This window comes from Micropterus salmoides, unplaced genomic scaffold, assembly GCF_014851395.1.
Source record: "Micropterus salmoides isolate LMB-PRFRI ecotype aquatic unplaced genomic scaffold, ASM1485139v1 Ms_hic_scaffold_8, whole genome shotgun sequence".
NCBI lineage: Eukaryota > Metazoa > Chordata > Actinopteri > Centrarchiformes > Centrarchidae > Micropterus > Micropterus salmoides.
The window spans coordinates 8,621,761-8,640,104 of NW_024044570.1; the positions used below are offsets into that span (position 1 = coordinate 8,621,761).

General features: G+C 37.9%; 3 protein-coding genes across 6 annotated transcripts in view; 2 read left to right on the plus strand and 1 right to left on the minus strand.

Moving 5' to 3' along the window:
* Positions 1-312: 312 nt before the first annotated feature.
* cunh11orf58 (chromosome unknown C11orf58 homolog) lies at positions 313-4,215 on the plus strand. The gene is made up of 5 exons (XM_038706896.1): positions 313-469; positions 2,389-2,472; positions 2,645-2,705; positions 2,923-3,032; positions 3,655-4,215. The coding sequence occupies exons 1-5, from the start codon at positions 416-418 to the stop codon at positions 3,871-3,873; spliced, it is 528 nt and encodes a 175-aa protein (XP_038562824.1). The 5' UTR covers positions 313-415; the 3' UTR covers positions 3,874-4,215.
* Positions 4,216-5,401: 1,186 nt separating this feature from the next.
* LOC119894219 (NACHT, LRR and PYD domains-containing protein 4E-like) lies at positions 5,402-14,228 on the plus strand. Of its 4 annotated transcripts, none has more exons than XM_038706838.1 (10): positions 5,407-5,547; positions 7,571-7,726; positions 8,361-8,459; positions 9,190-9,244; positions 9,382-9,610; positions 9,884-11,711; positions 12,114-12,281; positions 12,433-12,600; positions 12,709-12,755; positions 12,900-14,228. In XM_038706838.1, the coding sequence occupies exons 2-10, from the start codon at positions 7,599-7,601 to the stop codon at positions 13,442-13,444; spliced, it is 3,267 nt and encodes a 1,088-aa protein (XP_038562766.1). In that variant the 5' UTR covers positions 5,407-5,547; positions 7,571-7,598; the 3' UTR covers positions 13,445-14,228. The 4 variants fall into 4 exon arrangements, with proteins under 4 accessions (XP_038562769.1, XP_038562766.1, XP_038562767.1 ...); XM_038706839.1 differs by having other exon boundaries at positions 5,408-5,543; XM_038706840.1 differs by lacking the exon at positions 8,361-8,459 and having other exon boundaries at positions 5,409-5,547.
* The window catches only part of LOC119894218 (pleckstrin homology domain-containing family A member 7-like), a 141,563-nt gene continuing 137,256 nt past the window's right edge, over positions 14,038-18,344 (minus strand). Inside the window, 5 exon segments of the mRNA XM_038706836.1 lie at positions 14,038-14,629; positions 15,395-15,435; positions 15,780-15,913; positions 16,299-16,432; positions 16,773-16,946. Coding sequence (XP_038562764.1) covers positions 15,410-15,435; positions 15,780-15,913; positions 16,299-16,432; positions 16,773-16,946 — 468 coding nt within the window. The 3' untranslated portion in view covers positions 14,038-14,629; positions 15,395-15,409.

The following is an 18,344-nucleotide window of genomic DNA, read 5'->3' on the forward strand; positions in this document are numbered from 1 at the left end:
TTACCTATCTCTGCTCCTGTCTTTGCTGTTGCAAACCGCAATTTCCCCACTGTGGGACAAATAAAGGTTTTCTTATCTTATCTTATCTTATCTTCATTTGCAGTTTGTTCAAAACAATGAGAAATTGCTTTTATGATGTGCACAAGTGATGAGATGATGTGGGGGATGAACATGCAATTTTGAGAGTTTCAATTCTGATCTGAGAAATGTACTAAAGCTTGATGAAGTCTGTTTTAGGGGTGTTGTTACACAATCCACCAGTGAGTGGAAGCAGGGTTCCTAAAACTGATTGCACTATAAACGAAGAAGAAGACGGAACCGGAAGTGCCGACACGGAGTCTTGTTGACAAAACCAGCTAACCTTTGCTAGATGGCATGATATTTCATTGACATTTTACCACTGATTTGGTCCATAATGAGTTCTCCAGAAGACAGACATGGGACAAAACGACCCGCGTCTCCAAGTGAAGTGAGTACAATAATCAAAACTGAACGTAATCTTTAGATAAAAGCTATGAATGACTTGGACACGGTTAGCGTCGCGTTAGCCTGTTTGCTAACGTTATGTTTCAAGAGCTTCGTCGTGAAAATCTGAGCACGTTTTTTTTTTCAGTCCGGACAAACTTTCTCCCCTTTTTAGGTTCACTGAAAACTTAATTGCACGGAATGTTGTGTCAAATAGATAAACAGACTTGCGAAAAATGTTTATTTTGCAATATGTCGACTGGAGGTGAACCCAGCAAGGAGGTCACACATTATGTTTTAATTGACCACTAACGTTAGATTCTTGATTTTAAATATATAACGTTAGCTTTAAGACAGATAACTTATAAAAAAAATCAGCATTACGATACAGACCAGCACTGTGCCCGTTTCTAAAATATTTGATCACATAAGAGTGCAGTTAAATATAACTGCATTCAACTAATGCTTATGCTGTGTACAAAAGATCAAATGGTTTTCCTCAATAACGATAAGAAATGTTCAATTTATTTAAATCACAAACAAATTAGCACTTATTTTTTCTATTATTTATTTTGATGAGGAAAAGTGACTGAAAAAAGATTTTATCATAGTTGTTTTAAATGTTCTACCTCAGATTTGTTAATTCACAGTTTAAGTGTTTGTCATGTTCTGACCTTAAAGAATAGTTTTAAACCACAGTTAACCATCTGATTCCTTCGACTTTCACTCAGGAGCAATAATTACCCTTTAAACTTGAAAGAAATAATAATTTGGCATTTATCGTGATAATTATCAATATCGAATGATATGACAATTTTTAACGTTATAACATTTTTAGCCATGTCGTCCAGCCCTCAGTAGACCAACAATTCCTCTTCCCCCGGTAAGCTTTGCACGTATATAGGTGATAGATATTTATATGATAGGTGATATTGTCCTTTCGGAAATTCATAGTGTGTCATAGAGCAAACATCAGACTAACAACCAGACAGCTGTTTTACAAACATCACCCGAGTGCTATTCAAGTTATACTAAAGGCTCGTGCAGACTACACGACTTTCACTAAACCACGTTTTGTTAAGAAAACGCACGGGAAATGTTAAACAGGAAATGAGCGATCCTGCACACGAAACAGCTGTTGTTTGTTATTATAATATATTATATATATTATAAAGACAAAGAATCTGGGTGAAAGGATGGATTAGCACACGCAGGTAGCAGGAAACATCTGAGCTACAGAGAGAGCTGGAGGTGAGTTAAAAGGTGCAGCTCCCGACACCCAGTTAGCTCTTGACTGTGAGGTTACAACTCACGGCCCAAAAAGGAGAACAACAAACCCTCGTCTGTACATTTTCAGCTGAGGACTGCATCTTACTTTGGGCTAGCCTTCAACTCAACAATCAGTCATTATTTCAGTTAAATGCTAAAGTTGCTGTTACTGTTACCTTGTCTGTGGTGCGCTGACAGAACATCTGGTGCTTATTGTTCAGCTGCCCTTGTGCTGTTGCCAAGGCGACATAAGTTTCGTTTTACGGTAGACGGACTGTAACATTACAGAGTTGTTGTTTTCTTTAGCTTGAAATAATCCCATACTCTGGACACTTTCTTCTTCGTCCATCGCTATTTTCTCTCTCTTCCTCCTCTTTGCAAACAGCACCATCATAATCATGTCGTGTTCACAGCGTAAGTGCGATGTGCGACTAATAAATGTCCGTGCAAAACACTGTGCTGTATAGTTATATGGACTAAACGAAGCATCGACGCAAAGAATTTGCTTCGTTTCTGCCCTATAAACAGCCTTTACTGCTTTGTGAAAACAGTGATTATGTAAATAATCTGATGACATGAGCATTATGTTTTTGATGGAAATCTGCTCTTTTTAAGTGTATGAGTCCTCATGATAACAATGTTTTGCCCCTGCAGGATGGGTCTACCCAGTGGGCCTCAGCTGATCTGGGATCCAATGAAAGAAGGCAGAAGTTTTTACGGTTGATGGGCGCTGGCAAGGTATGTTTAGTGTGTGGTAGATTACTATACTTTCAGTTCACTTTATAGTGGGCCTGTAGTGCATTGCATAAAAGGAAAACATAAAAGTTGTGTTTTTCATGTCTTTTCCAGTCTGTAACCTTTTAGAGAAATTGTTACAATTAATATAAAACGGATTGTTTCTGTTTTCCAGAAAGAACACACTGGGCGCCTTGTTATTGGTGACCACAAATCAACATCCCACTTCCGCAGTGGTAAGGTTCTTTATTTAGCTTTTGTAAAATGCTGTATTTGTTCTACTAAGAAATGTCTAGACTACTGTCCCTTTGCCACTTAGCCATTCTGCCTCATCCTTATGCCAAATGCAATTAACCTGGCGTCCCACTACACATCCGCTGCACAGGCCTATCCATGCATGGATAGGCCTGTAATGGCTGGGTGTGCCTGCTGTGACCAGTGTCTCCTCTGCAGGGCAGGAAGATAAGAAGATCAGTGATCAACTAGAGATGCAGTACCAGCAAGGCATGGATGGGAAGCTGTCGGGCCGGAACCGGAGACACTGTGGCCTGGGTTTTAGCGAGGTGAGGGGTCATCCTGGGCCAGAAGAGAGGGCAGCTAGATATTTTCAAAATCAAACCTATAATCTTGCCAGATATAAAAAAAACTGATGAACTGTATTGGCTAAGTCCAAAAGACCACTGAGGGATGCATAAACTTTTGTAGGGAAACATTGTCCATCTTTAGATCTCCATCAGTATGCCTGATGGATGATTTTTGAGGGTGTTGGAGTCAGAGGAAAAAACGTGTTTTACATTTGGTACTGTAAAACTCAAATTGATAGAAATCATTTTAAAAATGAAAAGATAAAAATAGTGTAGTTCAGGATGTAACCACAACGTTGATAATAAATATTGCTTAAATTTGACAAAGACAGTACGTCTTACATTTATATGCAGTTTCTCCATCTTAGCGGAAGACTTTGGAGGTAAGGTGTTCATATGTTTAAGACAGTAATGTTAGCCAAAGTATTGCATCCATCCTTCCGTGCCGAACCTTCCTTACGTACCCATAAATACCTTCAGTTAGAGTGGCAACACACTCTTCGTCTTTTGTGTTTTCCTTAATATGTCAAACTGTGTGTGCAGAGCAGGGTCCGACTAGCAGAAAAAAAAAAAATCATCTTTTTTGTTCTCTTACCCACAGCCTGAGCCAGAGTCGTTTCCCTCCCCTCCAGTGGACAGTCAGACAGAAGCAACTGAGCCAGAGAAGTCTGCCAGTGAAAAAGAGTCCACAGACGCCCAGGACAAAGCCTGCAATCCCAACCCAAAGGAACAGACCTCAGACCAGGCGAAGTCTAGCTCGGACAGTAGGAAAGAAGAACGGAAACATGGCTACAAAACTGCCTTTGTAAAGTCAGTGTAGGTGTGTGGGGAGCAGTTAGTTTTTGTAATCTCAGATTTTTACTTTTTGACTTTATTTGTTTAACTGTAGGCGATCACCCATCATTTTTACTGCGTAGAAATGGGTTCACTACGCAAGCACTCATCAAGAATTAAGTCTGCAGGATAAAACGTCAGCTTTTGGATCATTTTAAGATGGCAAATGGTCCAGTTTGTATTTTGTTTCAACATTTTAACACACTGCATTTTGCCACAAATTGTGCTGGACGAAACAGGATTGCTTGCCATTCCACATGATTGGTATACACATTGTAAATTTTATGATTTCTTGTTTACAAACCAATAAAAGGAAGTTGTAATGTTTGCTGTTCTTAACATTTTGCAATGCACATTTAGTTTGCTGCCCTCAAAAGAAACAGATGGTTTCAATATGAGACTGCTTTTGCATTATTTGTCCTTTTAGATAAATAAGTTAACTGTTTGTTTTGTGAAGGAAGTGTAGATGATTTGGCCAAGATATATACATCTGAAGTCAGCATTAACACACAGTAAGTGCAAGGCAATTTATTTAGTCTTTTGTCACTGGTTTTTGATCATGACCAAGATTTTTGTACTAAAACAATTAATTGTTGATGGAGGGAACAGTTTGATTGGTAGCTAATGAATTGTGTCCAACAGTGAGAATGTAAACTGCCAAGACAATCTTTATGAATGAAATAGAGTACATAGAAAATCACAAGAAATGCATTGAAGCCCTCTTTGCATACCATCTCTGGTGGGGTCATTCAATATTTTTTCCATGCATGTTAGGAAATTTTGGTTAACAAGAATATTTTTCTTGGAAACTGCGGGAATACATGAATATTCATGTACTAATGCTACGATAAGGACTTCTGTGTCGCTCAACTCACATATGTCCATTATTATATAGTACCAAATGGAAGGTTTACCTAAAAATCAGAATTTCTTTTCTTAAAAATCTGTCTTCAGGTTTTTCTTTGCCCAGTCTTGATGCTTCAACTTGTGAATCTTATTCAGTATTTATACTTATCAGTCTTCCTCACCTTGGCCATGTCTCTGAGCACTTAGCACCTGGAACACTTAAGGTAGGTTGCAGTTCGGGAATATGGTGGCACTGGAGGGTTATGAGTTCCTGGCTGCTTCACATTTAATTCTACTCAAATCTTTTTTCATGTTAATTTGCACCTTTTCTTCTCCATGTGCTTTTTGCACCCCAGTTGCCCATTTGCACCAAGTTTGATCGTCCAGTTGTCATGCCTCAAAAGTTTAGCTCTTAAATGTTTCATCCTTTTGAATGTCATTTTACAATTTTTGACTTTTCAGTGTCAGTTTAATCTGAAATAAAAAAAAATATGCATAAAAATGATGATGCAGTCAAAATACTCAACTAATTGTGCACACAGTGTAGCTATATGCTTTTACAGAAGAATATTTTAAGAAGTGGGACGGTTTAATAATTTACCACAGGTTTGAGTTTGTCACAGTTGCATAGTGGACATCATTAAGTAAAGTTTAAGTGCGTAACGTATCTAGCCTACGTTTTACTAAAGCCGAGGAAACGCCTTTGACAATCAACGCGGCCGCATGCCTCGTAGCTGACACACAGCCTTTCCTCCTTTAACAGGATTACATACGTGAAGTCGACACTTGAAATCCAGCAAGAAGACAAAAGTAGGTAACTATGACGCATTTTATGTTTTTGCATAAAGAAAATAAAAACAGATTAATGGATAATTTATCTTGGTAGAATTAGTTTTTACCAGTTTGCTGGACTAAACTGCAGTCACTTTCCAAACCCATGCGGGAACAGAAAGCTGACCAGTCGATCTTTGTCTGCTGCAGTGTAAGTAACGGTAGTGAAGTTGGTAGTAGGTTGTACAGTGAAGTGCAGCATTTTGAATACCTTAACCAAGCACCGGCAAATCACGCTGCTGTTGTTGTGAACGCAATTTAAGGCTACATATGCACATTAGTGAGAATTTAAAACAAATGAAAAGAAACCGAAACCGAAAGTAGGCATATGTCTTTCTGAACTTGCTTGAGAGCTCTGATACAACCTGTTTGTAGCTAAATGTGCTGTGTGTATATATGTTAAATTTTCTATATTAAGTACATGTTGGAATGAAATCAATAAGCTGACTTTGTTTATTGTAAATCTCAGCAAGCTGCATGCCTTGTCTGCATGTGACATTTAGGGTTGTAATCAGGTGAAATACGTGAGGTCCAGATTTTTTTAAGAGTTTATTTACGGTAATTCATACAAAAATGACACCTAAACATAACCAAAGTTATACACTACAGACACAAACTAATGATCTAAGGAAATGCATACAGACCTGTTGGCAAAAAATAGGCTGAATTAAAGCTAAATTTTGCTCTCTTCTTCTTGCTGTTCATCATGGTCTTTCTCTCCACTGCTTGGCTCACTAAAATGGCATTCAAGATATACAGACACACACACTATGATCAGGTAGTGCAAACAGGGAGTTCTTGGTATACTAATCTTCACAACATGCATTAGGCTATCTCAAGCCTACATCACAGGAGTATAGGCCGATGCACATGTGCAGACAACATATTGGGCACTCTTGTTACTATATGACAACATAAAATAGGACAAGTTATTGCTGAATTCAGAGGATGATCTGGTTGATATTACAGTAATTTGACGTCAGCAGCTGTTACTATTATTATAGGAGCTACAAGCGCGGATCGGCACAGGACAGAGGAAACATAATTCAGCTTTTATCTCCTGAAATAATTTAAACGCTCATGACTGATCAGGAGCCCGGCTTTTTTACTCCAGACAGTTTCTCTGTATCGTTATAAACCTGGACTGGAATCTCTCGACGTGTGGAGAGATTTAAATTTGATGTTATGCTGCTGTGCCTCGTGCGTAAATGTGCACAGGTTTGCATGTGTTTCCCCAAGTGTGGACACTGATCGTGGAACAGGAAGTTGAAATGAGGGTTCCGACCGTATAATCAGGTGCGCCTGCATGGGCCTTAAAGCCTACAAACTAAATTGATCTTGTTATCAAAGACCGGATGAGGTTTGGAAAAAAATAGCAAATTGCACAACAGTCAGGAAATGGTGTGTAGGGGCGCGTGCGCTTTACCTCCATCATTGTCCTTGCACTCTCTTGCAGCCATGTGCCATCCCGCTGCTATGGTATATTATTTTCCTGGGCAGCCATATAAACTAAGATATAATTAATACTTTGTGAACAGGTGTCAACCCCACCACTCTCTTAAATAATCTGGATATAGAAGAGCATTTTGAGTTCAATCTGACCATAGTGTTTTATTAAGTGTATATTGTCTTTAGCATTATAAAAGTGAATACTTTTCACTTTTATTTGAATCTTTCTGTCCTAATAGTTATTTAAGTTTTGAAAGATGCATTTCATACTAATCATCAAAGTCCTTTCTACTACTGTAGGCATCCATTCCATTTTTCCAGATGTAGAACTTTATAGTCCAATTCTGTGGATGCATGAGTTGAATGATGAATATTTACATGGTCAATTATGTTGTGATTTCTTTATAGACTTCTTAATAACACATCCCTGTAATGCTTATTGTAAATATTATAATTATTGTGTAAAAAAAGAAAACTGATTTTTCCTACATATTGAAATCCAAATCTAAATGTAGAGTACCGAGTTTCACCACATACAAAATATATCTTGTTTTTAGAAGAAGCAAAATAGGCAATGCCCACAAAATGGATGCTGCTGAAGAGACTGAAAAGTATCCCGATAGGCTACAGTGGCCTGCCTCATCCTCCCTGTCCATGAAAAGTGATGTCTCCATGGAGGTTCGTCATGATTTCAACAAAGAAGATGCAGACAGGTACATAAAGTCTTATTTACCTAATGTATTTTAATTGTTCAGATGTATTTAAAATGTCACTGTTTGCACTTCGGTCAACATTTAATGTTAAATGTTCTCTATAAGTAAAATGACTTGACTTGATATTAGCCATGTAGCTCTAGAGACTGAAAGCTGAGAGCTGCCTAGTGAGCTAAAAACAGAACAAAATCATTAACAATTTAAAACTAAACTGAAGAAATTTTTAGGAGATAATCAGTCATGAAGTCATGTGTAGGGATGGGGGTATATGGTGGAGGTGTGGGTGGTTAACATATATGTGCTCAATTGTTTTACTGTTACTATGTTTAATGTTTGTTCTATACTGTATGTAATGTTAAAAGCCCTTCGGGACGGACACTGGAAATTAGCAGTAGCTATAAATGCTATATGATGCTGTACATTGGAAAATTGTAGTACAATTCTCTATGTTTATGGCATCTGTCCCTATCAAATAAACTTTTTAAAAACAATGTCGGTCAGTCTGTCAAGAGTAAAATATATGTAATGTCAATATGTTGACTGAAAAACATGTTTATGGTTCCAAAACAAATAATAATGATTTAAGTGATGTTGACTCTTAGTGTTGAGTGCTGTTATTTCTTTTTCTTTGCAGTTCAATTAATGTTCAAAAATCCAACTCATCCTTTGTGTCCATGGAAGGTGACGTCCCCATGAAGGTTCGTCATGACTTTGCCAAGGAAGATTCTAAAAGGTACATACAGTCTGTTCTGTGTTTTTAGTTACGGTAGTGAATTGGCTCTAAGGACTGAACCAGCCGACTGGTTCAGTCCTTAGAGCCAATCAGTCAATCTCAAACTAAATTGGGCTTATTCTTTATCATTTTTTTCACTTTCAAAAAGAAAACAAACAGGACTGGTGGAGCAGAGAGAGTAGTCAGTCCTTATTTGGTGCATATTTTAATCAGAATAATGAAACACTGCAAATGCTTTAAAACACAGTATCTGAGCCAGAACATTATTTATTTATTTTTTTTTTGTAAAATAAAAAACATTATAGGAGCAACCTGTCAGGAACAGTTAACACCCATTCAGTTACAACTTCTCACTTTTGAGTTTCCTGTAACCTAACCTTTGAGGAGCCATACTAGCTTTCCTTATCCTGTGTCAAAATGAGATGAACGTAATCCTAACATCAGCAAAGACAACATGTTAGTATTGTATTCCATGTACTTACCTAACATAATTTGTACATTTTTGTATTTAAACTTTACATTGCTACAATAAAGAGCCATGGTCATTTTAATTCAAGACAAAGGCAAATCATCATGCATATTAAGGAAGCACTCCTTATATTAAAATGCTGCATCAATAAATTAATGATCATGACATGATAAATCAATCGGTCACAATACTATATTAAAACTGTCTGAATTCCAACAGACTTTAGTAATCTTAAAAATTATTCTCTATATCTATCTCAAGGGACCAACTTGACTGTTCAGAATTGAAAGAGATGGATGGCAATGCCGTGTTTAAGGTAAGTTATGTCTCTAATGTCTGCACTGACGCCATAATGGCTAAAATGGCTAATGTCTTCTTCATGTGCATAAAGTAGTAGTCTTGGAGTGAACCTAACATGTAAAAGCTTCACTGATTCTACTTTGTCCATTGCAGTTGGTGGAGGAACACGCCAAGAACATTTTGCTGAGTGAACTAAAAAGATATAAAAGAATTCTCTTTCCACACCTATCGCAATCTATTGAGAGTGACAAGCAGGATGAAGACTGTTTGACTGCTGAAGACAAAAAACAAGACAACAGTGCCAGTGAGGGGGTTCTTAAGATCACACTACATGTCTTTAAGGATATGGGCCAAAGAGAGCTCGCTAACAAACTGGAGAAACGTAAGTACTAAGAATGGGAACAAGTACACTGATTTTGTGGTACTATCCTATTTTATGTATGTATATACCCAATTTCAAGGCAAATTTCAAGAATTTGAGTATTTGGTGTTTTTCCCAAAATGTTGATGACGAATTTGAAAAAAAAAAAGTTATATCATCTGAACCTTTTACTGCCAAATTAACATCTGAGGCTACAAATTATTTTTTTCGGTTTATGCACTGGAATTAAGGCACTATAATTATATTCTTGTTTTGTCTTTTGTGTACAACTAGACATTTATGGTGAGCTTGATGTCTGCCAGCGCAAACTCAGACACAAACTGAAAAAGTTTGAATACATTTATGAGGGAGTTGCACAGCATGGGAACCAGACACTTCTTAACAAGGTGTACACGGAGCTCTACATCACAGAGGGAGTCAGTGGAAGTGTTAATAAAGAACATGAGATCAGGCAGATTGAGGCTGCAACCAGAAGGAGAGCAACAGAAGATAAACCGATCAAATGTGAAGACATCTTCAAGCCCCTACTCGGCCAAGACAGATTCATCAGAACCGTGCTGACTAAAGGAATTTCTGGCATTGGAAAGACCATCTCTGTACAGAAGTTCAATCTGGAATGGGCAGAGGGACGAGTTAACCAGGATATCCAACTTCTAATGAATCTTCCGTTTCGGGAGCTGAATCTGATGAAGGGGAGACGCTACACACTGACGCAGCTCCTTCATCATTTTCTTGCAGAGGCAAAAGAATCAGGAATTTCAAATTTCGACAAATACAAGCTTGTGCTGATATTTGATGGGTTGGATGAGTGCCGTCTCCCCCTGGACTTCGACCACAACGAGCCCTGCTGCAGTGCCTCGGAGCCTGCTTCAGTGGATGTACTGCTGACAAATCTCATAAAGGGGAACCTGCTACCCTCTGCACACCTCTGGATCACCTCCAGGCCTGCAGCTGCAGATCGCATTCCAGTTTGTCTTGTTGACCGTGTGACAGAGATACGAGGGTTTAACAATCCCCAGAAGGAAGAGTACTTCAGGAAAAAAATCTCTGATGAAAACATGGCCAACAGAGTCATCTCACATGTGAAGTCAATTAGGAGCCTCCATATCATGTGTCACATACCAGTCTTCAGCTGGATATCTGCCACCGTTTTGCAGAGGATTTTAGAAGAAACTGAAAGGAAGATACCAGAGGAGGATGTGGGCAGAGGAGAAATGCCAAAGACTCTGACACAAATGTACACACACTTTCTGGTATACAACTCTTTGATCACAACTCAGAAGTATTCAGCGGGACAAGAGGCATCAGAAACACAGTCTCAGGACAAAATTGACAAAGAGATGATATTGAAGCTTGGAAAATTGGCCTTTGAGCACCTGATGAAAGGCAACATGATCTTCTATGAGAATGAATTGAATGAGTACAATATCAACGTTAATGATGCTGCAATATATTCAGGACTGTTCACACAGATCTCAGAGAACGACTTCGGATATCATCTGGAGAGGGTCTATTGCTTTGTGCATCTCAGCATACAGGAGTTTTTTGCTGCAATGTACATTTTCCACACGTTTGTCTGCTTTAATCAGAACTTGCTAGAACCACAAGAAACCACCACAGTCCAGGAGGCTCCTAGGGATATAACCAACCTTCTCAAGAGTGCAGTGGATAAGGCCTTGCAGAGTGACAACGGACACCTAGATCTTTTTCTTCGTTTCCTTCTGGGCCTCTTGCAGACATCCAATCAGACTATGTTGAAGAGTGTTCTGACCACAATGAGAAGCAGTTCACCAAGAAATGAGGAAATTGTTGAATACATCAAGGAGAAGATCAGGCAAAATCCCTCCCCAGAAAGATGCATCAATCTCTTCCATTGCCTCAGCGAGCTGAATGATGAGTCTCTTTTGGAGGAAATCCAAAACTACCTGAGTGCTGGTAGTTTGTCGGAGACCAAATTGTCACCTTCACAGTGGTCTGCTCTGGTCTTTGTGTTGCTGACCTCAAAGAAGGAGTTGGATGAGTTTGACCTGAGAAAATATTCAAGATCTGAGGAGGGTCTTCTGAGGCTGTTACCAGTAATCAAAGAATCCAAAGTTGCCTTGTGAGTAAAGAAAAACGTTATCCTCTGCACCTATCATCATAATCACTATATGTAATGCAATAGTTTTTTTGTTTTAACTTTTTAAAACACTCTACTGTAAGTTGTTTTTAAACTCACGGGTAACAAAATTTGATTTGATAGTTTATTCAGATCTGAAGTGAAATCGTACAATGGCTGATTATAAAGGTGGTATGTGGTAGCATATGAAAATATCAATACATTTGTCAGATGTTTTGTTTTTTTAAATGCAAGACCACATTTCCTGCTTCTTTTTGGTTTCTCTTAACTTTCCTGTAAAAGAGTCCACGTCTGCAGATCTTGTGATTGTCTTATTCCTTTTATGCTATGTCTCAAAGTTAAACAATCAGCAAATGTATAATTACACTGTTTTTCATTTTGAAGGCTTAAAGAATGCAACCTCACAGAGAAATGCTGTGAAGCGCTTGGAGCAGTCCTAAGCAATTCATGTCTGAAAGAGCTCGACCTGAGTGATAATGATCTGCAAGATTCAGGAGTAAAACTGCTGTCTGCTGGTCTTGCAAGTCCAACATGTCATCTGGAAAAATTGAGGTTTGTGAAGAAGTGCTAAAGCAGGCTATCTATAACAATCAATTAAAAAACACATCTGAAATGGATGAGCTGAGCACATGTCCAGTTCTAATCTAGTTTTGGTGAATAGGATTTTGTATTGCATTGTATTTGTTTTACTGTTCAATTTCAGAATGCCATTCTGTGGAATCACAGAGATTGGCTGTGACTATTTGGTGAGGGCTCTGAGGTCCAACCCCGATCACCTGAAGGAACTGGATCTGAATTACAATCATCCAGGGAAACTGGGGATGCAGCTGATGTCCGGTGTACAAAAGGATATTGAACACCTCACTGTCAGGTATAACTCGGAGTCAAATATCAGCTGTTGTTTTGTTTTATTTTTGTTTAATAAACTAATTTTGCAGAGGTTTTAAATTTCAAATGTCATCTCTTTGATTTTTCCTAGCTTAAATGGCAATGCAGAGTGCTACTTAAAATCAGCTCTGAAGAAATGTAAGTTGTTGGGTTTTTGTTTTGTTTTCTACCAACAAATCAATTACAGCCGGAGTATCTGACCTGAATATGTAATGTGGGCAAAACTGAAAATGTCATGGAAAATATTTATGGTTAGATTACTTCCTTTTTGTGTTTCATCAGATGCATGTCGACTTACTATGGAGCTGAATAGTGCCCATTCACACCTGTCTTTTTCTGAAGACAACAAAAAAATGACGCGCATGGAAACCGCACAGCCATATCCTGATAACCCAGAGAGATTTACAGACTGGGGACAAGTACTTTGTAAAGAGGGTCTGTCTGCTCGTTGCTACTGGGAAGTAGAGTGGACTGGGGAATGGACAGGCGTTGGAGTGGCTTATAAAGGAATCAGCAGGAAAGCAAAAGGTAACGAGTCTGTCCTTGGCTATAATGATCAGTCCTGGAGTCTTCGCTACTGTAATGGCAAATACACCGCCTGGTACAATAGGGATGATGCACCCATATCTGTACCCTACTTCAAATCCAAAAGGGTTGGAGTGTTCTTAGACTGGTCAGCTGGCACTCTGTCCTTCTACGCTATATCGTCAAACACAATGACTCACCTGCATACGTACCACACTGAATTCTCTGAGCCACTGTATCCAGGCTTCAGGCTGGGATTTGCAGATTCTTCATTAATTTTGTGCCAGCCAGAATATCCTTAAATACTGTTAAATATTCAGTGTATATGTTCATAAAATATGTACATAGAATAAATCAAGGATGACATTGAAATTGGTATTTCAGATGGTCTTGATCTAACATGCTATTTCCATCTATATCAATAGAAATATCAGTTAATCAGTTACCTTAGTTGGAGCTTGCTCAGTTTAACTCTCTAAACTTTGTTGAAATGTTTTCAAGAAAAACAAGTGATTGGACTTTGTGATTTAGAATTTTTCATCAAACAGTGTTGATTGTAAATAAGTGTACATGCTTGTGTGTTGTAGCAGTTGGAATATCTTCCCCTTCGGAAAACTTTGTATGTTCTTTATCTGTACAGGATATGATAAATGACATAGGACAATATAAAGTTACAAAACTACAAATCAATGTTATGTAACCACATTCAAATAAACAATTAAATGTAAATGCACCTTCAAAGTTGATTTCATTAGATTATTCTGTCAAGTTTATTTTGTAGTTCAACTTGTGACAAAAGACTGTATGTTTTGTATAAGTTAAGTGTGAAAAACAGATGTTATGTATTTTTTTTAAACAAAAGTGACCTAACAATTTCAAAGAAACAGACACCAAATAATTTCTAATATTTATTTTCTGTAAGGACTTAATTTTTTTCATGTTAATTGCTTTTCATGTTAAATTGTAATGCATTTGAGTTGAATGGCAGGACCGTCATCATTGGGCAACAGTTTGAGAAACTGTACAGTAGAAGTTGAACAAGCATGTCAAGCCAAATGTAATAAATAAACGATTCATGTCAAAATATTCATACTCTAATCTAAGCATGTTGGCACTGGCTTTCATTTTGCTCTTATTTTATTCACTAAAATACAAGCCAAACTGTAAAACAGGTAATTGCAGATAATAAAAAACAAGCATTCACTCATGTTAAAGTATTCTTACTTAATTGTGCAATGTAAGTGGTGAAGCAAGAAAACTTGATTCTATTTCAAAACTATGAATTAAAACTCTTTAAAAAAAAACAAGTATCTTGTTCTCACTCATAAATAAGAGATTTATTACAAGTGAATCAATTAGTTGGCAACTGTTGAAAACTGATAAAACCCACAACTAATCTCTACTAACTCAACTAAAGCTCTCAAATAATCTCTTCTGTTTTGTTGTGTTGGTCGTTCTTATGGGTCAGTGTTCTGCAGCAGCTTTGGCTGAGGAGAAGAAAACACAGTGAAAACATCAGTATTTCTTCTTGCTGTCAGAATATCGTAGGTGAAAACACATCTTTGAATTTGCTTTAGATGTGCTTATGCAAATTAAACACTTAGGTTTCCAGTAGACTATAAAAGGACAAACCGCTCCCATGAGAAAATGTCCCGTTTAGTTTTATGTAGGCTCAAATATTATTTGCAAATAATCTGTATTTAAAAGTGACAGTAAAACAAACTGAAAAAGTTATTTACATGTGTTTGATGCATGTGATCTAGACTATTTTGCAGTACTAAAATACTATAAAAATTCAGAAGCAGAAAAAACGAATATTATGACATGTCATTATTCCTGCAAAAGATCAATCAAGTGTTTTTTGTTTGTTTTTTTCAATTTACATAGAGAACACACACAACTCAAACCAAAACACCACTTGCATTTAGGCCACCACATTTCACCAAAGCAGCCCTTTACGATACCTGAGCCACACCGACCAAAACAACAGCCGAGAAGTAACCCTTAATCTCTTTGGCTAGAATATCACCCAACAAAGAAACCAGGACTGCACACTGATTTGTTTCAGGAACTTGGTACAAACAGGTAAGGAATTCATTCAAACATAATTTACATCACTAACTAAGATTTTAAAAAGGGAGAAAAAATAGGTTTGAGTCCCTTTTTGTCACAAATCTGTGCACATTCCTGACCAAATTTAAGTAAGACATACAATGAATTCACACAACCTGAAAGGGAAATGGCAGGTATACCTGAACCATACATGTTCACCGATTCTCCAGCCACTCAGTCTCTGTACACCAGGGAACACGACAAATTACATGTCTGTCTGAGATAGTAATCTAAGATGATTCCTGCTAAATTTACACCACAGTGGCATGTGAATACTTTGTTAAATAAGAATGTATTTTGACTACAGATTTCTTATGACAACAGTAGGTTTGTTTCTAGATTCACTGCGAGTATTTTTGTACTTCTATCTTTGTGAGAACTGACTTGAGTTTTACAGGACAGTTCTACAAAATGGACACAGAGTTTGGGATTATTAATATTGGAGTATAAGTGCTTAGAGAAAGCATGTGCAATAGCTGTGGTTATTGCTTAGTTTAAGGGCCAAGGGATGTAAGTAACACTAACCTGCGACCAGTTTGCTCTTGCGTGAGGCCTCAGAGGCCAGAGCATGGGACACACTCATGATCCTCTCCTGCTGCTGTAAAGCTGAGTCCAGCTCACTGAAGTCCAGTGATGCAGACGGATGGATGTTCTGAACACTGTTGGAAGGACACAAACACTCAGAACTATTAACCAGTGAATAGCTCACTGACTAGTCTTAAACTAAGAACTGCCCCTGGTAGGCCTGACATACAGTTTGAGTGGGCTTATTCAGAAAAGCATGTTGTAGGTAAATGGTACATTTGCTTCATATTCAGTGTGCTAAATAAAGACTATAGTGGTAATTTGATTACCAAAATGGTAATTTTTATTACTCCAGAATGATTGATGTTATAAAATGATTTTTATGTATTACTATTCACATGGCAAAAATTCTGAACTCACTGTATATATCATTTAACTCCAAAAATACTCTCTTGGAAAACACCAAAAACAAAAACTGTACCAATCCAACTCCAGTGTAATTATGTGAGGACTGACTACCTGGATTTGGCCAGGAGGTTCTTGATGCGTTCAGCCCGGCGAGAGCGTTCTTCCAACTCCTTTGGATTCAGTGGCTCCTCAGAGTCTGACTCTATGTAGCGCTCTGGGATGGGAACTTTCTGTGGTTTGGACAGCTGCATGTTGGATAGACAGGTAGTCAGTCAGTGTATTGGATGCTACAATAAACTAGTGGTTTCTTGTTTTCTCCAGTGTTTCCATTCCAGTGGAGGTATACAACAGCTATTAAATGATTTGCTTGGTGATATGTAGTACCCTTTTCCATAATGATAGTAAAGAATTGCCACTCAGGTATAATTGCTTTGTTGAACTGTAAAGTGCAGATTTAACCCGATGGATCAGAACAGTTGAGCTGTAAGAGGTTGTGTATCTTTTGTGTCTGAACAACTGCCTCTATCTGCCCTGACACTTGTATTTTTCCGGACTGAGAAAGAGGCCAAGCAGATGACTCTCTACCTCTCTGCTGATATCCAGGTCATAATCGAAGGGCTCCACATCCACCTCTCGTACGTGTGTGGCCGTTGCTGTCACCCACTCATTTGATTGAATCCTCCCTCTCTCTTTCACTTGATTCCAGCCTTCGTCGCTTTGCCCCTCTGCCCCAAGTCGCTCCTCCTGCCAGTCAAACACCTAAAAACAGCAGGAGTCAGGATTAGACAGCTAGCCTGGTGACTGTGAAAAACACATTTGCAAGTATCTTTTTTTAGATGTGTCTATAAGTAAAGTTAAAGTAAGTAATAATTACATTAATCTCATTGGTCATGTTTGAAAGATTTTAGAGCTTTTATATTAATAGAAAATTATTTTGAACCATTGATAGTATTGATTAGGTCATTATCTAGAAGGTATCCAGGTCAGATTTCCCTGGATACCTGCTAGATCATTTATAGTACCAAGTTTTGCAATACGAATTTTCCTTGGAACGGAAACTATTTGTTCATTCATCTTTTATTCAACTGACATTAAATTAATTTGTAGCAATTTTGATGATTAAGTAATTATTTTAGTAAAAATGTCATGGTTCGGCTTCTCAAATTTGAATATTTTGTGGTTGTCCCAGTCTTCTATGATAGTAAATTGATCATCTTTTGGTTTTGGCCTGGTGATCAGACAAAATAAGCAATTTGAAGAAGTCATTTTGGGCATTTTCATTATTTATTTTCACACAACTGTTAGAAGAAAAGATTGAGAAAATGATCTGCAGATATATCGATAATTAAAATGATCGTTGACATAGTTGCAGCCCTAGTATTTTTATTGATAATTGAAGGTCAATAAAAAAATGCTAACAACATGTTTATACTCTTCAGTAAAGTGAAAGAAAATGCAAACCCTCAAGGGGCAGTGGCAGGAAGGGCAATGGAGGGTAGTGACAGTCTCTTTGTGAGTTAAAGCAGTTAGATTTATAGGAAAATGTGAAAACTAGCATTGACAACTGTGGTAAAATGAAGTGTGTCATCTCCGCCACTAGTTTAGTAATTAATGTATAAAAATGCCTAACACAGAAATGCCAAAGACTCTCTGGTTAAATATATAATGTCTCTGCAGTGAAGTGTGCCTCAGGTAGAGGGAGACAAACACTAAAGTCAAAGGAAGACAAATGTGAATTGACCATTTCTGTGCAACAAGGAATAATTATAGCAAGAAGTTCATCCAGGGACTTGAAAGGATGATGTTTAGAATCATTACCACAGAGAAGACTCAGGCAGATGATTAGTCTGTGTTTCACATCCTTCTCTCTTATGTACAAAAGCACATTTGTATAAAAATACTGTGACTCTTATTCTCTTATGTGTGTGTGTGGTGAGGGGTACTTGTGAGTAATCATCCAAGGAGTGTCAAAGCCATGCATGCATTCTTCCCACTCCAGTAGCTTGCAGCAGGGTCTGATCTGTTGAAGTGCTTTGAGAAACACTGCATCCCATGCCTTGTTGTGCTCAGGAGAATCAGTCACACACAAAAGGATAGAGAGAAAGAAAACCATGCAGACACAGATTCATCAAACCCCCGGCAGATTAGGAAGAACAC